This window comes from Solanum pennellii, chromosome 9 (assembly GCF_001406875.1).
Source record: "Solanum pennellii chromosome 9, SPENNV200".
NCBI classification, from domain to species: domain Eukaryota; kingdom Viridiplantae; phylum Streptophyta; class Magnoliopsida; order Solanales; family Solanaceae; genus Solanum; species Solanum pennellii.
The window spans coordinates 5032539-5054407 of record NC_028645.1 but is presented as its reverse complement, the minus strand read 5'-3'; the positions used below and the strand labels follow the sequence as shown (position 1 = coordinate 5054407).

The window sequence follows — 21869 nt, the reverse complement described above, 5'->3', positions numbered from 1 at the left end:
TTTTTCTTTTTAAGACAATTTAACAAACTGTTACCACCAAAATTACAGAAGAAACCTCTCATATTTGGATTGGGAAAAGGATTAAAAATACTCTTAACATATCTCAAATGGTTCAAAAATACCCTCCTTCCACCTTTTGGTTTAAAAATGCCCTTAATGTTTTTTTAAGGTTTAAATTGTCCTTTTTTAAGAGCCGGCTGACATAAGAAATGCTGAGTCATTAAATTAAGATAAATGATTTTATCTTATTGGTCCACCTATTTTTAAAAAAAGTCCAAGCCAAGAACCCGACCCATCTATGCTACAATAACTCAAACCCACCCATAAACCCATTTACACAAACCATTCTTGTTCAACCTGGTTGCTTGTTCCTTTTTGTCTAGCCCATTTTGGCTAATTGCCGTTAAAAAAAGGCAATTTTAAACCTTAAAAAAAGATTGAAGGGTTTTTTAAATCAAAAGATAGAAAGAGGACATTTTAAAACTATTTGAAATACGTCAAAGGGCATTTTTATTCCTTTTTCTGTTGTACTTTTGTTGTTTGTTACTTCACAAAATACTTTGACATAAAAATGGACAGGTAATTAGCTTCACTATGAGGTGTTAAATTGGTTTGCGATGAGTCAATAAATACACACGTTCAAAAGTTACTGGAGTTGCCACCCATTTTGGTGTTGTAGAAACACAAATTTGTTATAGCTCCTAATCCGGAGTGATGTTAAGCATATTAATAACTTGGATTAGACAGTAGTTTGTTTTGCTCAAGTAAAAGTTTACATAACTACAAAACCACCAGCAAACTGTCCTGTAATGTTCCAGCCAGGCGTAAAATTTGAAGTTAAGCAAAACTTATATACATCGAATCTGCAGTTTACAAGACTAACAAAAACAGAAAAACAAGACCAAGTGTATCTGAGTTATGTCTTTCAAACTAGTCTATATGAAGTCAGAATCGCCGCCAAAATGTGGGAGATCTGGATGAGGCCTCCCTCCACCTCCAGGCCTCCTTGGGTTCCTGCATGCGGATTTTAGATGACATTAGTCAAGAAGCAGAATAACTCTCAGAAGCAACTTGCAAGCTAGATTATTTTCAGTCAGCAAAATAATTTGTCAGTGTTCAGATTGTAATCATCTTGTGAACCAATAAATAGAAGCACATATATGTATATTCTTTTTCGAGGAGAAACATCGAAGGCACCCAAGTTATACTTGCAATTTTGAGTTCACATCTAACAAGTAAAAACTTGATGGGAAATGTAGGAGTTCACCAAAAACTAATAGGTAAAAATGTATGTTTCAACAAATTACCTGATAAAGCGACCTGGCTCAAAGCCAGGAACATCTGGTGGACCATATGGATCAAAACGGGCACCAGGTGGAACACCCCTGTGTATGCAGACAAAATAAATCAATCTTATCTGTGAAATGGAAGAGAGAGGGGAGAGAGAGAGGGGGGGAGAGAGACTTACGGCAGTCCTCCAGGTAAACGAGGATCCCCACCCATTCCACCAAAAAAACGAGGGTCATTAGGCCCTGCATCATAAAACATAAACAGCTCAGTTTGCAGAAGGCACAATTTGGAATTCTACACATGAACTGGACAAGGCTAGTCACACACCTACAAGCATGCTCCCACCAGCTCCTGGTTCGCCTCTACAATGACAGATAGGGTTGGTTGAGGGGAGGAAATAAGATTAGTTAGCATATATAAAATTCAGGACACACGGAATGACAAGTGCCATTCATCATGACATATCAAACTACGAAAAAGATAACAAACCTGGTTGGGTATACTCCGGCACCGGGCCCGGGGAAAAGATCACCGCCACCAATACCAGGAATGGGAGGAACCACGTACCTGTAAATCCAGGCAACTTAAGTAAAAATTATGCACCACCTCCAATAATCAAGATATCAAACTTGAAAATTGAAAACAAAAATTCCCTGATGGGGTAAGTTTAATGCCTTTGGGAGTTTTTTTTTCCCTTTGTGGTGGGTGTGGGTGGGTTTGTGGGGGTGGGGTGGGGGGTTGCTGTTCAATACCAATACTACACGTATTTCTGCTGACTAACAAACATGCTGGCCGTACTTTGAGACATAGTATATTCTAACAATTACCACGGTTAATAGTCTATGTGGGACATTGTTGGAAAATATGCACCGTAGAAGCATTCCACAATCATTTACATGAATAATAGACAACACATATGATCATGTAGAACATATAATACTTCCCAAAAAGTGAACAACTATCTTCTCGCATGTCGGACTCCAGCTTTCTATGGCAAAATCTCAAATTTATTGCCGCACTCTCCTTCAATACTTGGGTAAGAAATGTTTGAAAATTTGTCTTTTCTAGGTAGAAAGAGCCCTAGAAGAACAAGTTCTTGATAAAAAAAAATTTAAAATCTATTTAAAGGCATGTTTTCCTATCCAAAACCTAGACAAAAATGTGTTTCTTTCCTCACTACCAAAAAAAATAAGATTCCGAGTTTAATTAAATATGGTCACAAAAGGAACAACATAATGAACTTGAAGCTTGAGGCTTCTTATTATGGAGATAATTCAAAAATCTCATCTGAATTATTCTTACCATACCAAATGACAAATCCTTCCACTAGAAATTTGTAACTGCACTCCGCCCTTTATATTTCAAAATTCTCCATTAAATAGTTATGTAATTTCTCATGTTAATATCACAAGTACTAATCAATAAAATAAATAATTGATGCATTTTATTCAATGCTTAATTTCCTTTAGAGCACTTTTTGACTTATTCCATGCATTGGATTAAATAGGGAATTTGGAAATATAAACGGAGGAATGCAATTATGAATTTCTAGTGGAATGATTTGTGATTTAATATGGTAAGAATAGCTCAAATGAGATTCTTGAACTATTTCCATAGAGTGGATAGGAAATGTAAGGAATACCTGTGGGCTGGCTCTGAGGTAAGAGGAAGGTGGCCTTGGTAGCTTGGGAAAAGGTCTGCTTTCCAAAGAGGCAGGGAGGATTAAATATTAAAGACTGTGGCATCTGGAATGAGGCATCTGTAGGGAAATTAATATGGCAACTGGCTGTAAATAAGGAGTCAATGTGGGTGAAACGGGTACATGGTATATATATCAAAGAAGGGACATTTTGGGAGCATAGTGCACCTTTAGACAGCAGCTGGTATTGGAGGAAAATAAATTTTCTGAAGAATAAAATGAAACACTGGTATACACAAGGTCAGTTTAACCTAACTGGGACTGGAAAGTTTTCAATCACAAGTGCTTACAATGAGCAGAAAGGTGACAAAGAAAAGTTGGAAATTGCGGAGCTAATCTGGAACTCAATATCAATGCCAAAGCAGAGGTTTATCACGTGGCTAGTAATACAAAACAGGCTGCTAACAAAGGAAAGGTTGCTAAGACTGAATATACATGTAGAGGACAGTTCATGTTGTATGTGCCAAGATTCAACCATGGAGACAAGCAATCATTAATTTGTTGAATGTGAATATGCTACAAAAGTAAGAGATGCAGTAACTCAATGGATAAAAGTCTTGTCTACATACAAGAGATTTGAAGGAAACACTAGAGCTGATCAAGATAAACCATTAAAGGAGTTACAAGAAGCAAGTGATAGCAGCTGTGTGGGGAGCAATGGTATATCATATCTGGAAGGCAAGGAATTGGAAACACTTTAAAGGAGTGCATATACAATATACGGAGATAATGAACACAATTAATAGAGAAATGACTGAGAGAATATCAATGTTCAATAATACAAAAAAAGCAAGTAGGTGTAGTAGTTTTTCGGCAAAATTATGTAATTAGATGTCTTTACTTTTCCTCAGTATGTTGAGGTTCGGATGATTATAAGTCTGTTTTGTGGCTTTTATGTTAATAATATTCACATTGGTTGCCCAAAAAAAAAATTATTTCCATAATAGGGAGCCTAAGTAATTAATTTTGTGGTCCATGTTGTGCCCATATTTAACTAAAATTAGAAATCTTATTTCTTGGTAAAGAAGGAAAGAAACTCATTTTTGTCTAGGTTTTGTACAAGAAAAATGTGTGTATGTATTAGGATCTTTCTAACCTAAAAAGACAAGGTTTTGAAAAATACTGGGCCACCCCAAGTATCGAAAGAGTACGACAATTAATTTGGGCAGAAGACTGCAGACCTAGGGTCCAACTTGCTGGAAGATATTTGTTCACTCTTCTCTGCAGAAGACTGCAAAGCTAGGGTCCGACTTGCTGGAAGACATTTGTTCACGCTTCGAGAGGTGTTTCACAAGTTATATTCTAGCATGTTTGTATGTTCTACGTGATCATATGTGTTGGCTATTATTCATGTAAGCAGTATGATTATGTAATGCTACCATTGTGCATATTTTCCAACACTATAATGGTCATTACTGGTAAACCAGTTAAACTTTATTAGAAATTTGAAACCCCAGTGGCACAAATAGCATCGAAATATCGAAGAGCAGACTAGCTCTTATTTGGTTTTCTTTGGCTTGCAGAATCTTTTGCCATTCCTAGTTGTTGTGCATTCCATGCTTTCTAGGATGTGGTTGTACAAAGTTCTATATGTGGAGTAATTCTTCAAATAGCAATATGCTAAGTCATTTTTTTTCTATTTTGAGCATGAAGAGGAAGGAATGGCATGCACAGTGAAATCCCACAAGTGGGGTCCGGGGAGGGTAGAACGTACGCACACCTTATCACTACCTTGTGGAGGTAGAGATAAGGTCTCAAGTGAAGAAGAACGAGATAGTGCAGAAAATATAGTAAGTAGCAAGGAAGCCAGGGAGATTTCAAAAAAGTCCTGCCTTTTCACATCACAAAGTGCATAAACAAGGAAACCCAACAGTGAATGCCATTATCAATGTAGCTCAAATCTCTAAAGGAGCAACTACTTGGAGTAATTGAAGAAGAGGCATGGCCATTTAGAGGTCCAGGTGTCTTCTCCAAGGCAAGTGGCTGCCGATATATATGGACGCTTTAAATGTGTATTTCGAGGTGAATAGCATCTGGGCCTAGGTTGTCCACTACCGATCAGTTCACCCCTTTTGAGGCCTCAGGGAAGAGAAAGGAAGTACAAAAATCAAGGATACATGGATAGAAGAAGAAGTCATAGGGATTCAAGAGGAGACTGACTGCTTTCATTTACATCTTTTATCTTTAACAGCTTGGTATCCTTCAGTGCAGTTCTTTACTTTTTCAAGGTAGAGCAGTATACACTCATATCAAACAGAATATGATGATGTAATTTATAGAAAGTGAATTCAAAGAATTTGTTTTCTTGAGAATTGTGAACCTACTGCCGGTAGGTATGAACAACCAATGAGAAAATCAATATATATATATATATATCAACAATTACTGATAGGAATAACAACAACTCTTTTATCTAACATTACCCTGAGGGAAAAGAACCTGCAGGCTGATACGGGTAGTCAGGTTGGCGTTCAACATTAGGAGGGTTGTTGATTCCTCCCTTTTCAGAACTGCATACAAGGAATGTAATTTATGAATTTAATGGTCACATCACTATAACACGAATTGAGAAACAAACCAATTGAATGTACCTTGAAGTTTGAGTAGAGGAATTTGACATAGAAGAACCAGTATATTTAGTCAGGATGGCTTTGTTCAGTTCTCCTACCAGCTTTCCCAAATTCTTGAACTGGGTGTTGTAGTTAGTTCCCCCATCCTCGACAATGTAGTCCTCAACACTGCAAATTACCAAGATGGACTCATCAGAACATACAGAATGTAATCCCTGATTAACTAGCAACTAGCAATGGAAGGGGGTAAAGATGCCTTCTGTTCCATCCTTTGTAGGGGGCCATAGGGCAGACCGGGAGGGTTGCTGATGTAAAGGAAGGAAGTTACTTGCCTTAGTTCAAGATGTAGAGGCTCGTTATCGCCATCCCTGAATGCATCTATAAGCAGCTTATTGTTCATTGCGAGGCACTTCACCAACACTTTTTTGGAGCTCTTCTCAGGCTTTGAATACACAAATGCGTAACAATCCTCAAATTCATTCCAATGATCAATACCCACCTCATCTACTAAAAAGGAAGACACGCAATCATTGCAAATATATATGATGTGTACTAAGCATTCCAATTAGAGAAGTTGGCATCTACTTATCAAAAAGATAAAGGCAAAATTAGATGAAGTTGACATCTAGTCCTTTGTTTTATTACTTGATCAAGGAAGTTGACATATAATCCTTTCAAATAATTCAGTCGTGCACCAACTGGTTGCAAAAGGAAACCCCACTGTGATTAGGAATACATAGAAGAAGCTGAAGTACTTGAGTAGCAATCCATGAAGTACACCTGACCTGATACTTAAATGGCTTTTGAGAAAAATACTCATGGTTGACAGTTCAAGTTTGTCGTTGAACAAAATTGCAAGAGTACCTCCCATATAAAAAAAAAATGCATGTAAAAATTGATAATTAGGCTGATTATATAATAAATAAATAATCTCATCAAGAACGGTAAAACCCCAAGAAGTCAAGCCGTGAAGTTGTTCATTGACCCGGGAAAATGATTTGGAAGATAAAAGCTCCGGTAAAGGTAGCAATTAGCATGCATCGGTTGGATAGCAACTTGGGAGGCTTGTTTGACTCAAGATAATTTGCCAAAAAAGGATTTTAAGTAAAGTAACCAATGCTAACTTTGTGAAGGAAATCTGAAAACAGTGAATCACATTTTCCTCCTAGCAGAATATCTAGACAATGCTGGTATTTATTCTTAAATATATGAGGCATTTCAAGGTCGACGCCACAGATTATAAAGAGTTTGTTGGTAGAGTGGCTGTCCCAAAGGGTATCCAAAAAGCTGAAGCAGATCTGGAGGACCATCCAATTGTGCATATTTTCAACCTAATGGTTGGAAAAGAACAAAGCTTGCTTTCATAGGGCATAGAGATCACATCTCAAGAATTAAGAATAGATGTACTCATAATCTATATTATTGGGGTAAATGCAGTTCTACTAGATCTGCATCAGTTCTATGGACAGTTCTATGGATTTCCTGGACTTGTTAGGAGAAAGGTGACCAACTATACATTTTGATGAATCAATACAAACCACAAGAAAGATAACCTACTAGACCAAATTCAATAGAGAAAACATGATAACATGAATGAAGAGGATCAAAATCAAAGTTATGTCACCAATTAGAGCTTCATAGAAAAACATAAAAATTTCATTATAGAACCCTCTAAATAAACAACCAAACTCATGATCTTCAGTTTGTAAGCTCTTAAATTGATCTTCCACATTCCTTATCCCGGCACAAAAAAGAGCTTCAGTACTTCTTATTTCCAATTACCAGCACCACTTCCAATCAAAACATCCCCGAAAGTAGCTTTTCCATTTTAAAACAGAAGGCAACTTGAGACTTCTTATGGTGCTAGTTTCCTATAAAGTTCATCTATTCATCTTTACAAATGAAAAAAGTAATCAATTCCAGTCTTTAGCAACAGGAAATAGCATCTCTTTAAGAATACTAATCATTGAACCAAAGCCTTGATCTTTTAAATAAGAACAATCAGTAAGCCCTCAGCTTCCCAAGTTTGATCCCATAAACTCAAGAAGTTCCCAAATCAAAAACAAGACACAAAATACTGGAGCTGCATTGAACTTATCCAAAAAAATAAATAAATAAAGACATAACAATCACCAATCACAACATTTTCAAAAACCCAATAGTCAGGTAAACCCCTATCCCCAAAAACTCCATAATAAAGGGGAAACTTCAAAGTGAATAATAGGGCAAATAAACGTACCAGTTGAGGTGGAAGAAAGAGCATCATCAGTGGAAGCGGCAGGGCCAGTGGCATGGAGAACAAAGCCAGAAGCAAGGAAGGCAGCGTGAACAGCGAACGCTACCTTGTCGTGGGGATTACGGAAAGTGGGTCTTGCTGCCCGTATCACCGGCATAACAGATTGCTCCGTAGCCATTGTTATAGAATTGATGATGTGAAGAACACTGACTCTTTTTTTTTTTTTGGTCTCTTTCTAGAAAATGAACTGCTTGTGGAAGAAGAAAAGGCAATATCTACATTTACCGCACCGAGTTCGCGTAACATCGTAGACCGCCGTATTTTATGTGGTGTCACGGTGAGATTGTTTTATTTTTATTCATAGATATGTTTGAGTCTCGTAAATATAAAATAAAAAATCTGATAAAAGCACTATTCCCGAATGGGCTTTGCATAGGGATTCAGATTTAGTCAAATCTCAAGACATCGACAGGGAATTAAAAAGAGATAATTGTATAAAACGACAAATTAATAATATAAAATAAATATATTAGCTATCGTTTGATTTATTTGTGTTCTATAGCAAACTATTTGTCAGTTCCTCTCTCCTCATATTTTGGCTCGCCACTTTTCCTCTCTCGCTCGCTTCCTATTGTATAAATTGTGTTTCTAATTGTATAAAGCGAGAGAAAATTGTATATACACATGTAAATACATGTAATTCCATCTTATAAGCTTAAATTATATAATAAAAGTACTTCCCTGACCAGGTCTCTTTTGACTTTCTCTCTTTCTCATTTTATACAAAAATTCAAAATTGAATATAATTTCTCTCTTTCTCGTTTTATACAATTTGATTCAATTGTATATTTCCTACCCAAGTCTCTTTTCTCTTTCTCCTTTTTTCGTTTTATACAAATTCGAATTGTATATAATCGTCTTATTCACTTGTAGTTATACAATTCATTTTATATACTTCGTTTTATACAATTCTCTGCCCAAGTCTCTTTCTCTTTTTCACGTTTTATACACTTCGTTTTATACAATTCTCTTCAATTTTATATGTATAGTGAAATTACAATATATTCTTAATAAGTTTCTAATTACATTAGTCCCTTTAAAGTTAAAAAATAGAATATAATAATTAAAGCTCGGAAAAATATTAAAAACTGCTTAATACATTAATATGTAGCTTAGATACATTAAAAATTACCTCGAATAAATTAAATACTAGCTCGATTACATTAAAAAATAAAAGATTTTAAAGATTTTTAAAAGTAACAGGGAATAATGAAAATAAGTGAAATAATGTATTTCACTATTTTCATAATATCAAGACAGATAGTGTTATGTAAAAATCAATATATTCAAAATTAATATTGTTTAATTTGGTTTGATTATATTTTTAAAAAATTGAAGAAATAAACAACTCAATTGATAAATCATATACATGTTTTTTTTATATAATTATGTATTTTATTTATATTTTCATCAAAGATTTATAATTTAATTATGGAAGTAAAGAAAAAAAAATAAAACGAGAGCGTTAATCTTATCGATTTACGTGTGCATTTTTTTAAAAAAAATAATAGGTTTAATTAAACTCTTAAATTTTCTGAAATAGTTCAAATTTCTCTTATTTGCTATAAGTGCAAACTTTTCAATATATGAATTATTCTTTTAAGGAAAATGATCAAATTTTATTCTTGAATGATATGAAATGGTTGGATTTGTTTTTAATAAATTTTAAAGAAAGGTTAATATTTCAATAGTGTTTAATATCATCTTCTTCAATGACAGTGCCTCCAACAGCCAAGCCCAAATCCACCACTTTCAAACATTAATTTATCTCAAATGAAACTCGAGTGTAAAACACAAGTATTTTTATTTAATTTTTATACAACAAAAATTCCAAAAATCATAATCGACTAATGGTATCTTTACAATTTTCTATCAAAATGGAGTTAAAATAATTTTTCATCTTTTTTTTTTCACCTGATATCTAATATCCGTATTAAAATTCAATAATTTCAGATTCGTGTCGCGTAAAGCTTCATTCAGAAGTACACGCTCTCTATATAGAATTTTTTCATCCCGAAAACTTGAATCATCATACTGTTGATGATGTGGCACTAGGGGAACTTGGCTCCACATTATTCTTCCTTCTAGTTGCTCTAATATAACAAAATATTGCCACAAAAAAAGTTGTTGCTAATCCTCCAAGAATAACTCCACCTCCAAAAATTGACTTATCAATTGAATCATGATGATGTTTATTAATCTTGATTTCATCATCATGATCACCTTGATCAACTTCATTAATACTCTCCTGTTGATGTGGAGAACCAATTAACACTTCTTTAGGAATAATAATATTATCATTATCAATACCCTTCTCTTCTTCTTGATTGTGTTTTCCAAGTTTTCTAATTGAAGGTGATGGACTAGAACTAGGGGATTTAGCAACATTTATTGCATTTTCATTAGCCATGACTAAACACACAAATGATTGTGTTAAGATCAAGAAAATAACAATAAACTTAGCCATATTTGTGTATATATTCTTGAAATCTTGATGATTTTTTTGCTTGTTGATCTTTGAGGTAATGTTGATTTAAAGTGTTAAATGAGTTATATATAAGAGATCTCATAATTAGCATGTAGTTGGATGGAAAGTTCCATTTGTATTTGATTATACATATTTTAATGTACAATTTAATTGTTGTTATGAAATTGTCTGTAAAGTAGGGGAAATCAAAGAAGATGCACGTGGAACTTATAGAATATTTTGAATACCAACTGGAATTAATTTAATAAAGGGAACATGATGTTTCTTTGTAATGTATTTATTTTCAAATATTTTTTATGTTACGATGATTAATTTACCGCAGATTCGAATCTATTCAATTTTTACAATATGGTGATTGATTGTTTTTGAAGGTGTTATTATAATTAATTGGTGAACAAAAAAATTAGTATGGAACAGAAATGAAATATAAGAGTATAACTATTTATAATATCTAAATTATTTGATTTATGTTTGTTATGGTCTATTAAGATAGATGTTAAGTAATTATGTTACCTAAAACTTAAATAAATTAGAAAAATCACTTTACCTTTTTTGGTCTATTGAAATTTGAATCGTAATTTCAAATTTTCGTTCGTTTAATTGACTATTAGACCACACTATTACAAGCGTTTTTACTATGTAATATTAAGTACAAACCTCAATAAAAAGTAAAGTTTTGAATCTTTTGTTGGGGGATGTGGCCTTCCTTAGTTGGTTTTTTCAATTGATGTCCAATTAACAGCTGTGTCTTATAGTTAAAATTAAGGGAAAAGGGTCAAATATGCCCCTAAACTATTCAAAAAGGTTTAGATATACCCTCCGTTTAAAGTTTGGTTTACTCATGCCCTCGCCGTCCAACTTTTGGTCCAAATATGCCCTTATGGGCGTTAGTTGTCATGTTGGACATATCCAACTCATTTTTCAGTTCTTTAAATACCACATTGAATTGACATGTCATTTTGGTCTTACTACATAACATTTATATGAAATGGAAAGATATTCGGATTCATAAACATCTAATCCGACCCATAAATCAGCTCCTTTTAAATTCATCATCCGACCCATTTTTAACAATTTTGTTTAATTTTTATTATTGCGGGAAATCCCGAAAATGAGTAATTGATTAATAAAAAATAGAAAAAATATGAAAAAAATATAAAATTAACGCCAAAAATTCACAAATAAATATAGTAAACTTAAATCTAACATTTCAATTTTTTTTTAGATTTTTTATTTTTCGATAAATCTCGAAAATGAGTAATTGATTAATAAAAAATAGAAATATATGAAAAAAATATAAAATTAACACCAAAAGTTCACAAATAAATATAGTAACATTTCAATCTACAATTTTTTAAATTTTTTTATATTTTTCGGCACATCCCGAAAATGAGTAATTTTTTAATAAAAAGGGAAAAATATGAAAACAAAATAAAAAATATACGTCAAAATTCACAAATAAATATAGTTAACTTAAATTCAATAATTTCAATAATTTTTTTTATTTTATATTTTTTTCATATATTTCTATTTTTTATTTCTGAATTTTTTTGCGTAATTTTTATATTTTTTCATATTTTTTGTTAATAAACTCATTATTGGGATTTGTCAAAAAAATTAAAAATTAAAAAAATATTGAAATTGTTGAATTTAAGGTTGCTGTATTTATTTTTTAATTTTTGGCGTTAATTTTATATTTTTTTTCATACTTTTTATTAATCAATTACTCATTTCGGGATTTATCGAAAAAAATAAAAAAATTTAAAAAAAAGTTTTAAATTGATTTAAGGTTACTATAATTATTAATGAATTTTTGGCGTTAATTTTATACTTTTTACATATTTTCCTATTTTTTTTATTAATCAATTACTCATTTTCGAAATTTATCGATAAAAATAAAAATTAAACAAAATTTTTGAAAATTGATCGGATAATTTATTTAAAATGGGTTGATTTATGGGTCGGATTAGGTGTTTATGAGTCCGAATATCTTTCCATTTTCATATAAATGTTATGTGGTAAGGCTAAAATGACATGACAATTTCATGTGGCATTTAAAGAAATAAAAAATGATTTAGATATGTCCAACATGGCAACTAACGTCCATAAGGGCATATTTGGACCAAATGTTGGATGGCGAGGGCATCAATGAACCAAACTTTAAACGGAGGGTATATCTAGACCTTTTTGAATAGTTTAGGGGCATATTTGACCCTTTTCCCTAAAATTAATAATTTTGACAGTTGTAATCTAGCAAAATGCAGTAAGATTTGCCCGTATTAGATAAGTAAATATTAACAGATGAAGTATCTATTAATTTTAATACGAGTTCAAAGCCTAAAGGGTATAAAATGTTAATAAAAATTCTAAAATTATATATAAATTTTTATTTTAATCAAAAGGGCAAAATCACTTGAAGAGCAGCAATTTTGCTCGCCGGAAAAAGTAACATCGCTGCAATAGCAGCGATTTGTCTCCAAATTTTTTTTTTATATTTTTTAAAAAATTTGATTACTACTTACTTTAAAAAATCATTTAAAAAAATTTAAAATTAAAATTTCTAAAAAAAATTTAAAATTTTATTTTAAAATTTTTAAAATAATTTTTTTTAAAAAAAATGATTTTAAAAAAATAATCAAATTTTTTTGGATAATTTCTTTTTTTTTTTAATTTCAAATAAATAACTAAAAAAATTTAAAGAAATCGCTGCTTAGGCAGCGATTTATTAAAAAACCATTAAAAAAATATTTTATTTTGGAAATCGTTGTCAAGGCAACAATTTCTTTAATTTTTTTTTAAAATCAAATTTTGCAAATCGCTGCTATTGCAACGATTTTACTTTTTCCGGTGAGCGAAATCGCTGCTCTTTCAGCGATTTTGCCTATTTGGTTAAAATAAAAATTCATATACCGTTTTGAAATTTTTATTAAAATTTTATACCCTTTAGACTCCGGATTCAATTTAATACTATAAATATTGAATACGGATAAATTTTGAAAGGTTTGAGAACTTTTTTTCTCAACAAATTTCCAATATGAAATTACAAAAGTTGAGTAACTTATAATCTAACAATGGAAACATCCAACATTAGTAGCAATGATAATTGAACCAAGAATCTAAGAATATTTGCAAATTGTACATTTCATCGACCAAAAACATAAATTGATAGACATCATGTTAGTGAAAAAGATTGCAAACACTAAACGAATATCAAAACATGGACCAAATGACAATCTAATATAATTGATTCTCATGTCTCATTATCAATGTACTACTATCCCATATGATGCCGTAGAAATAGATTTAAGATTTGAAATTTAAAAATTCAAAATTAATCAGGACATATTAATTGAATGTAATTTCTCAAGATTAATATATATTTAGACATGAATTATTAAATTTTATCGAACATATACTCCAAAGAGAAGATTCATCCCTCGTCAAAACATTGTTGTTTTGTTAGTGTTGAAACAATGTATCAAAGAAATCTAAGTTGTGATAGTAACAATTAATTTTTTAACATTTGTAGCCAATAGGAAATAACCCTTTGTTTATGGATTTGACTAACTAAGATGTCTATTAAATGGGAAACATTTTATGTATATTAAAAAGAATAGACTGAAGATACCATCATAATTTCATATAAAACTTATTGCATATAATTTTAAGCTGAGATATTTGCTGTCAAAGTGATGAACAGCTGAAGATCCTGCAATTTTTATAATCAGCACGATGCGTTTCTTAGTTGCACGTACACGCCTATCGACATATTCAACAGAATTTAATAGTTTTTGATCCAAAATTCAGAATTCGTAAACTTCAAATCCTATTAACCTGTCCAAAATTCAAAATTCGTAAACTTCAAATCCTATTAGGTGAAGAATGATGTTTTCAATTAGGTAGCAATGAGACAAATGACCACATGATCCTAGAAATGTGGAGAAACATAGAGCACTTCTATAATGCATCTTATTATTCAACTTTTGAATAGAAAATCATAGAGACAAAGACCAAGTATACCAAAATTTGATGAAATGAACTGAGACTAAAATTGGAATAGATGATTAATTCAAGATTAATAGGTTGAACTAATAAGTTATAAGCTACCAGCTGACAAATTATATAGAAGAGGAAGCAAAGAGGATACTTCATTGCACCAACCAAATGATAAGAGCAAAACTAGAATTACATTAAACATACACGATATAATAAAACTCAGGTTTAACTATAACGTAAGCCTGATATTAAATTTTCATGCTTCTATCGGTACCTCTTAGAACATCAATCGTAAAATCCAAGAACAAAAAGGAAACAAGGATTTAAAAAAAAAAAAAAAGGTGCCAACAGGACGGCAACTACTTCAGTCCAAGCCTCAAAAGTGAAGTTGAGGCCCATCATGCTGCAAAAGGCTCAACATTTAGATGAGGAGCTTCTCAATGGCATCCTGCATAAGAAGAGAAACAGCGATTTGAGTATTTACACGAGGGAAAACAGTTGTTGATATGACAAAGAATAAAAGATTTGGAATGTTACCTTTAGTTGCTGTATTTGAGATTTCAACTGGCTTCCCTCGTTGCTTGTCACTGAACAAGCAATGACGGGGCGGGTAACACCACATGCTCGGCCAAGAGCTTGCTTTGAAGGGACAAAAACATAGGGCACATTCTGAAAGAATTGATGGAAGGAGAAAAAGTTAGAACTCATTACTTGAAACAAAACTCCCTTGTTATATCAAAAGATTATTTGAACACAGTAGACAGTAGACGCTAGATTGAGCACCAAACGAAGGATGATACAGTTGCAGAACAGAGAAAGACTGATGTAGGAAAAGTGTACCAAAAGTTGAAAGACAAGAATGAATTCTCACATTGTTGTTCAAGGACAACACAATTCTATTATAGAAAACTATAACTATGACAATGCAACTAGGAATCAATTCAAAATAATAAAAAAACTGAATAAAGCAACAAATAAAAACTTTGAGTAAAAGAGGTCTGTATAGCTCTTATACTGGTAATGGCATCCTTGCAACTGTATAGCTCCAACAAGATTTCTCTTTTGTTCACCAACCAGGGTTGTGGTAGAATGTATACGATGCTCCACTCTTCACTAGAGATCTCGCTTCCGAGCCCTAGGTAGGGAAAAAATCCTAGTAGGTAGCACTTTCCCCTTTGATCGGGATTTGACACTATTGGAAACTCGCAACATTTGACACCATGCAATAAAATTGATAGAAAATGCCAAGACATTGGAAGAATATGATTAGTCAGGCTTGGTCTTGCTGCTTTAGATGTACTTTCAAGAGGAACAGAAATATCACATGCCAAATCATAGAATGAAACAGCAAATAGCTACAATACTCTCATATAATACAGCTCTTCAAAAGGATGAGTTTATATAGGGGAAAGTGCATAATATGTACATGGTTTCCAATTTCCATAGTCTGAAATCAGAACAATGTAACCTCACCCAGCGTAACACAAAAGAGTAACAAACACAACTCTTTGAAATGCCAATAACTAGACCAAAATAAGAAGAGACATGTATAAATCTTTAAATTGCCAGAGTCCCTCATATATACTCAATATTCACTACCTCTATTTGGAGCTGTTTAGTCCAATACTCAACTAAAAAGGGAACAACACCAACAAGGGCGAAAGAATAGAACTTATTGAAAAAAAAATAGATCACCTTATCTTCGGCAAGGAGTGGAAGGTGAAGAAGGATTTCAAGGGGCTCAGTATCTGCGGCCATGACAACAAACTCTGAAATTCCTCTGTTGAGTGTCTTTGTAGCTGAAACAAAACAAAGATACAGTTCTCTTTCAGTTAAGCAGAAAAAATAGGAGCAACACATTACCGATTTATCACTTAAGGGTGGTAAAATCAAATCTTGATGCCTAATTCTTTTTCCATGGGATAAATGAAACCAAACCCAATTCAAAATACTACTGTAACAATCTTTCGGGCTCTTATCTCCATGAAAAATGAAAAAAAACAGAAGTCCCTTTGGGGTGAAACAGAACTAACCCAGTTTTCTGTATCTTTAGATAAGCACTACACATATAAGTAACTTACTAAGTATTAACCAAAAGATACTACTGTAACAATCTTTCTAGCTCTTATCCCATGAAAAATGAAAGAAAAAAAAAGCTTCTTCTGGGGGTTCAAACAAAACAAACCCAGTTTTCTCTATCTTTAGTTAAGCACTACACATAAAGAGTAACTTATTCACCAAAAGACCATATAATAAAGTTTCAAAACAAGTAACAATCTTTACAACTCTCATTTCTTTGGGGCTTGAACAAAACTAACCCATATAACATATTCACCAAAAGACCAAATAATAAAGTTCCAAAACAACACAAGTAACAATCTTTCTAGCTCTTATTCCCCACCACCACAAACACTAAAGGTTCTCTTTGAGGCTGAAACGAAACTATCTTAGTTTTCTTAATCTCAATTGAAAACAGTAGATACAAAAATGATTGGCAACATAATAATAAAAAAAAGTAAAAAAGTCAATAACCTTCATTAGCACCCTTTTTAAGCTGCTTATAATTAGCAGCTTGTTGAACCAAATCCATTATCGTCGTTGTAAGCTGTGAATCAGCAAGTGGGTATGCTTTTGGGTTCACAGTTTCCGTTGCCTACAATTACATAAAGCAAAACAATCAAAATTAATTGTATATTAGAACAGAAAAATCAAGCAAAAAGATGACAAATTTCAAAAAAATTAAGCAAAAATATGAACTTCGAAAGCAAAATAATTAGAGAGAGAGAGAAAGTACCATGGCAGCCGCGAGTTGAGAGAACTGTGAGAAGAAGAAGTTTAGGGTTTAGGTGAAGAAGATGCTAGGGTTTAAAGGAAAAGTTTTGACTATAAATAGGAATATTTTGCACAAATACAAAAATATCCCAATTTTTTTTATTTCTTTTTCGTCTTCGTTTTTTCCAAATGTTTTTTTTTTTTTTTTTAAAAAAAAACTTGTTTAATTTAGAGATTTTTATTGGTTGCAATCTCGACTAATATATGTATTTTTAGTTTTAATCATATTGGTATTGACTTCTTATTATAAGAAATCGTCAATCTTAGTAAAAATAAAATATACAATATTGATAATGTTTATCCTCAAATTACTCATGAAACTTTATGAGAAAAGTATCAATTTTTTATGTTTTTTCTTTTTTTATAGTATCAAAAAAATTGTCTTTTTTATTTACCATTGGTTTACCATTTGTATTACTTTTTGTTGTCTTTGACATTTAATGGATAAATAAAGAGTAATTGTTAAAAAAAAAAAATTTAATGACAAAGTTATGATTAAAATTATTGTTGATCCAGTGTTGAAAAAAAAAGAACTTTTTTTATTGATTGAGAAGAATATATATATATATATATGTTTTATGATTTCAAGATTTGACATATTTAAGATTTAATATCATAATCGAAATATATTAATTTAGTAAAAAAAAAAAAAGAAGAAGCTATAATTAGTGTTCCAAGGGGCACTTTTAATCCTTTTTATAGTATTTAAATTATCGATTACTTAATATTTTTTACTTATGTGTTTATTTGATATTCACAATATTTTCTATATTTATTATGATTAAAGATATATTATAATTATCTAAAATTTGACCCAAAATACTCGAGCAAAGAAAAAATAATGTACTGCACCAGCCGGGAATAGAACCCGGGTCTGTACCGTGGCAGGGTACTATTCTACCACTAGACCACTGGTGCAACTTGTTAACGCTAGTCTTATTTAATTTATACGTATTGATATAAATCTGCATATTCTCCAAATTCACAGATTGCCATATGAAAAGATATAGATGAGTGTAGAGAAGACGCCGGAATAATTTCAGTTGAACGGCGAATCGACTGCTTCGAAGCTCTATTCGGTTCACATAAGTTTTACTTCCAAGTCAGGTCACCTTAATTTCTCTATTTCTTAATTTATTTTGTCTCTGCGCCTTTTTCAGCTAATTTGTGAATTTTCGAAATTTTTCTCTCTCAAAATCTGTTTACTTTTTTATATCTGGAATGTTTCTCTGTTTTTTTGTGTTTAATTTAGTATCCTAGTTCAAAAAAACAATGAAGATATGAGAAAAAACTAAATTAAGATTATTTTTTTATTTTGATTGGTACAATTTACATAACTGATGCAAATAATTTGAGATTGAAACTTGTAGTTGCTTGTTGGTTGTTAATTAATACATATATGGAGATAATATGTCAAATGGTTACTCAACTTAGGGTAGTTCGTCCCGTTATAATGATATCTCAGATAGTTACTCAACGTAGGGTAGTTCACTTGTTGACGATAATATTCTAAGTGGGGTGAACTGATCTTGCGATGGAAAATCGTCTTACTTATGTAATTACTGGGAGAAGAATTTAATGATAAAGAGATAAATGTTGTTTACTATGAATTGCAATTCATTTGAGCCAGAGTAACTCTTTACAAAGTCAAGTCAAGGTGGAGAAATTAGTTTAGAATCCTAAATTTATGATACAATGTGTATCATTTTCGACGTTCTCTATTTTATTCTCTAGCCATGTTCCGTTATGAAGTTTCGGGTCTTTTGTTTACAGGAAGAAAATGTCTCTCCTCAGCTCATCATTCTTAGTTTCAGCACCTTGTAAGAGTATATCTTCGTCCAAGACAATTTTAGGGGAATCCCAGCTCTTCCTCTCCACCAAGTTTTCTTCCCTTAGTCTAACCACTACCACCACCACAATAACTAATGTTCCTTACAGAAAGTTAATAATTAGGATGGGTGGTGGTCCAAGAACGTATCCTGGAGGTGTCTCAAAGTGGCAGTGGAAGCGTATGCAAGCTAAGAAGTCTAAGCAGCTCCTTAAGGCCCGATTGGCTCGGGAACGCCAAATTTATGAGATGAGGAAGCGGGCTGAGCTGAAAGCTGCTGTCTCTGAGCTTGAGAGGCCTTGGGAAGTGGTTGAAAAGGCACCTACTTTATTCTCTGTGAGTGCTGATGAGCATTTGAAAGTCTTGGCAGATCGGTTTCAAAAGCCTGGAGGGTTTGATATGTGGTCTGACAAAGATGGGCCAGAATTGTTCAAGCCTGAAGATGGATTACCCTCAGCAAGATTTTTCCCTAAGGGGGTTGTTCATAGCGTTAAACCCTACGGAAACGTTGAGAATACTGATCGTGGTTTTGATGAGTCCTCAAATTTGGGTTCAGATTCTCAAAGTGGAAGTGATAGATTAGTTCATGCTCAAATACAGACGGAGTTAGCAAAGAAAGAGGTAGAAAGTGATAAGAAGGTGAGAATGAAGAGTACTAGAAATCAGAAGAAAAATTCAACAAAACTAAGAAGTGGATCCAATAGAGAAGGAAATGAGGGTTTAGTTTCTAATAACGTGTCGAAAGATGGAAACAGTCGCACGGGAATGCAGAATAAGTTCAGGAAGAGCACAAATCAGAGGAAGTTGTCTGTCCATGCTGAAAAATTTAATTCAGCGGAAGCTGGGAAGTCTAGAGTAAAGAATAAGGGTCATATCCCAGTTGATAGTGACGGAAAGCATGGAAGGTTTAATCTGGTAGACATGTTTGATGATTCAGATTCTCCAGTGTTTGAATTGAGTCTGCTAAACGATGGGAGTTATGAGCTTCAACCAGACAATTAAGAGTTCTGATGTAGACAAGCTCAAATTTGGTAGAGAGAATATGTAAATCATCCTTGTTCATATATATACTTTTGCATCTTTAACAGTTACTCATTAGATCCACATCGGAAACTAAAAAGAACTTCGAGTTCAGCACGTGAAGTGTGAACTGGGGATGTGAAGCTTTTGTAGGATTCAAAAGGATTTACAACTTAATTTGATCTTACATTTGCTTATGATTGCCCATAGAATCCCTGATTACTATCCTCGCCTTTCCCTCAAGGGTTTGAAGAGGGAAGATAATAATTTGCTACTTTCGTATCTTCTACTATTAGTTTCCAGTAATTCGAGCTTGCTGTGAACCTTCCATTTGGTGAATGGTATCCCACATCCAGGCTTTCCTGTATGGAATAGAGATGAGGATTTGAGACCTGTTTTGGGTAAGTCAGTATAATAAATAACAGTTTGCTTTCAGATGACTTCATTTTATTCTCTACTTGGAAGTTAATATGTTTTTGTTGACTAGGAAGTTCTTCAATTTGATTGTTTGAGTACTGAAATGATTATTCCAATTTCATTGTCTAATGTCGAGGTTGTTTAGTTCAAAACTGAGTACTGAGTTGCATAACTCATTGGTTCACATTATGTGGACGCAGAAGAAGAACGCTAAATGAGTGCTATTTCACCAGTCGACAAATCACTAGACTCTTGGTTCCGTGATTGTTTCTCTTTTGGTAAGTAACATTTTATTTACCAAATAGCAATATGTACAAGAACCAAACTCAAAGTAAGTTTGCAGTGGACAGGGCCCAAAGTCAAACACTATGCTATCACTTCATCCTCCTCACAACTAGTTAGCAACAACTAAGGATAAAAATTAGGAGTGTTAACTTTCTTCCTTGTTTTGGACTGCTTATTCCTCTACACACTACATCCTGGATTACTTGTCTAGCTATCATCACTGCTGACCTGAGTCCCTTGGGAAACTGTAGTATTTCGTTTCAGCCAGACCTAATAAAGGCATCTTAGCAAGCACCATTTTTTATATAGTTCAACTCCTGCACTTCTTCCTGTCATAACTATCTCAGCCATGTCGATTCCCCCTGCCATTTTAGTTCCTGCTTGTGGATTCCCTGTTATTGTAAAGCAACTTATTCTAGATTTCAGCAGTCACAGAACATTTAAAGAACAGTCTATAGTTTCTGGTTCTGTGTTGCAGAGTGGGCAAGGCGTAAGTGATCCCCCATTTTGCAAGTCTATCCGCAGTGGATGATTTTCTACGTGCAGCTAGGTTAAAAAACAAAGTGCCACGAAGGAGATCCCAAGTTGTTACAAACCAATTTCCTGCGGGAACTCCCCTCTCATCACTTGATATTACTTCTTGATTGAGGAGGAAGGCCAGTGTAGCCATTGATTCATACTCAGTCCTATATCTTCAATGTATAATCGTGTTTTGATGATTTTCCAAACAATCCAAGTTTAGCTTCAATTATGATGCCCATCTTTCCATAGCACTCATGTACCCACTGTATCCAAAGTTGATCCTTCTTCTTGCATAGGTTCCATAACAACTTGCACATGGCTGCTTGTTCCATATATAAACATCCAACACATTGAACCCTCCTGCAATAGTGGAACAACAAATTTTATGCCATGCTAACTTTTTTTTAACATCTCTACACCTCTTGTCCAATGAAACCTTCTACTGTACATTTTTTTTTATGACTATGGTGTCTGGCCAACTCTCGTGCACCTCGACTATTTCCACTTGACATCTGCAACCTCCCACCAGCAACAGGTACCACCAGGTAACTTTGTCCATCAAAGTTAGGACATATGGGGAGTCTCGGGTTCAAAACTTCCTGCATGCTTGAGCAGCTATGACCTTC

General features: G+C 33.1%; 3 protein-coding genes and 1 non-coding gene across 6 annotated transcripts; 1 reads left to right on the top strand and 3 right to left on the bottom strand.

The window, feature by feature from the left end:
* Window positions 1–697: 697 nt before the first annotated feature.
* On the bottom strand, window positions 698–8072 carry LOC107029335 (probable proteasome inhibitor). 2 transcript variants are annotated; one of them, XM_015230726.2, is made up of 9 exons: window positions 7799–8072; window positions 5892–6066; window positions 5581–5727; window positions 5413–5499; window positions 1780–1857; window positions 1618–1652; window positions 1469–1532; window positions 1308–1385; window positions 698–1014 (listed from the first exon to the last, which is right to left on the bottom strand). In XM_015230726.2, the coding sequence occupies exons 1-9, from the start codon at window positions 7971–7973 to the stop codon at window positions 936–938; spliced, it is 918 nt and encodes a 305-aa protein (XP_015086212.1). In that variant the 5' UTR covers window positions 7974–8072; the 3' UTR covers window positions 698–935. The 2 variants fall into 2 exon arrangements, with proteins under 2 accessions (XP_015086212.1, XP_015086213.1); XM_015230727.2 differs by having other exon boundaries at window positions 5892–6063; window positions 7799–8069.
* Window positions 8073–14466: 6394 nt separating this feature from the next.
* On the bottom strand, window positions 14467–17252 carry LOC107029401 (NHP2-like protein 1). Its single transcript, XM_015230804.2, has 5 exons — window positions 17134–17252; window positions 16872–16992; window positions 16035–16138; window positions 14877–15008; window positions 14467–14787 (listed from the first exon to the last, which is right to left on the bottom strand). The coding sequence occupies exons 1-5, from the start codon at window positions 17134–17136 to the stop codon at window positions 14761–14763; spliced, it is 387 nt and encodes a 128-aa protein (XP_015086290.1). The 5' UTR covers window positions 17137–17252; the 3' UTR covers window positions 14467–14760.
* Window positions 17253–18018: 766 nt separating this feature from the next.
* TRNAG-GCC lies at window positions 18019–18089 on the bottom strand. The gene has a single exon. It is a non-coding gene; the product is annotated as a tRNA-Gly (tRNA).
* A 45-nt stretch (window positions 18090–18134) lies between these two features.
* Window positions 18135–20459, top strand: LOC107031717 (putative DEAD-box ATP-dependent RNA helicase 33). 2 transcript variants are annotated; one of them, XM_015233169.2, is made up of 2 exons: window positions 18135–18278; window positions 18945–20459. In XM_015233169.2, the coding sequence occupies exon 2, from the start codon at window positions 18952–18954 to the stop codon at window positions 19999–20001; it is 1050 nt and encodes a 349-aa protein (XP_015088655.1). In that variant the 5' UTR covers window positions 18135–18278; window positions 18945–18951; the 3' UTR covers window positions 20002–20459. The 2 variants fall into 2 exon arrangements, with proteins under 2 accessions (XP_015088655.1, XP_015088656.1); XM_015233170.2 differs by having other exon boundaries at window positions 18146–18273.
* Window positions 20460–21869: the final 1410 nt, after the last annotated feature.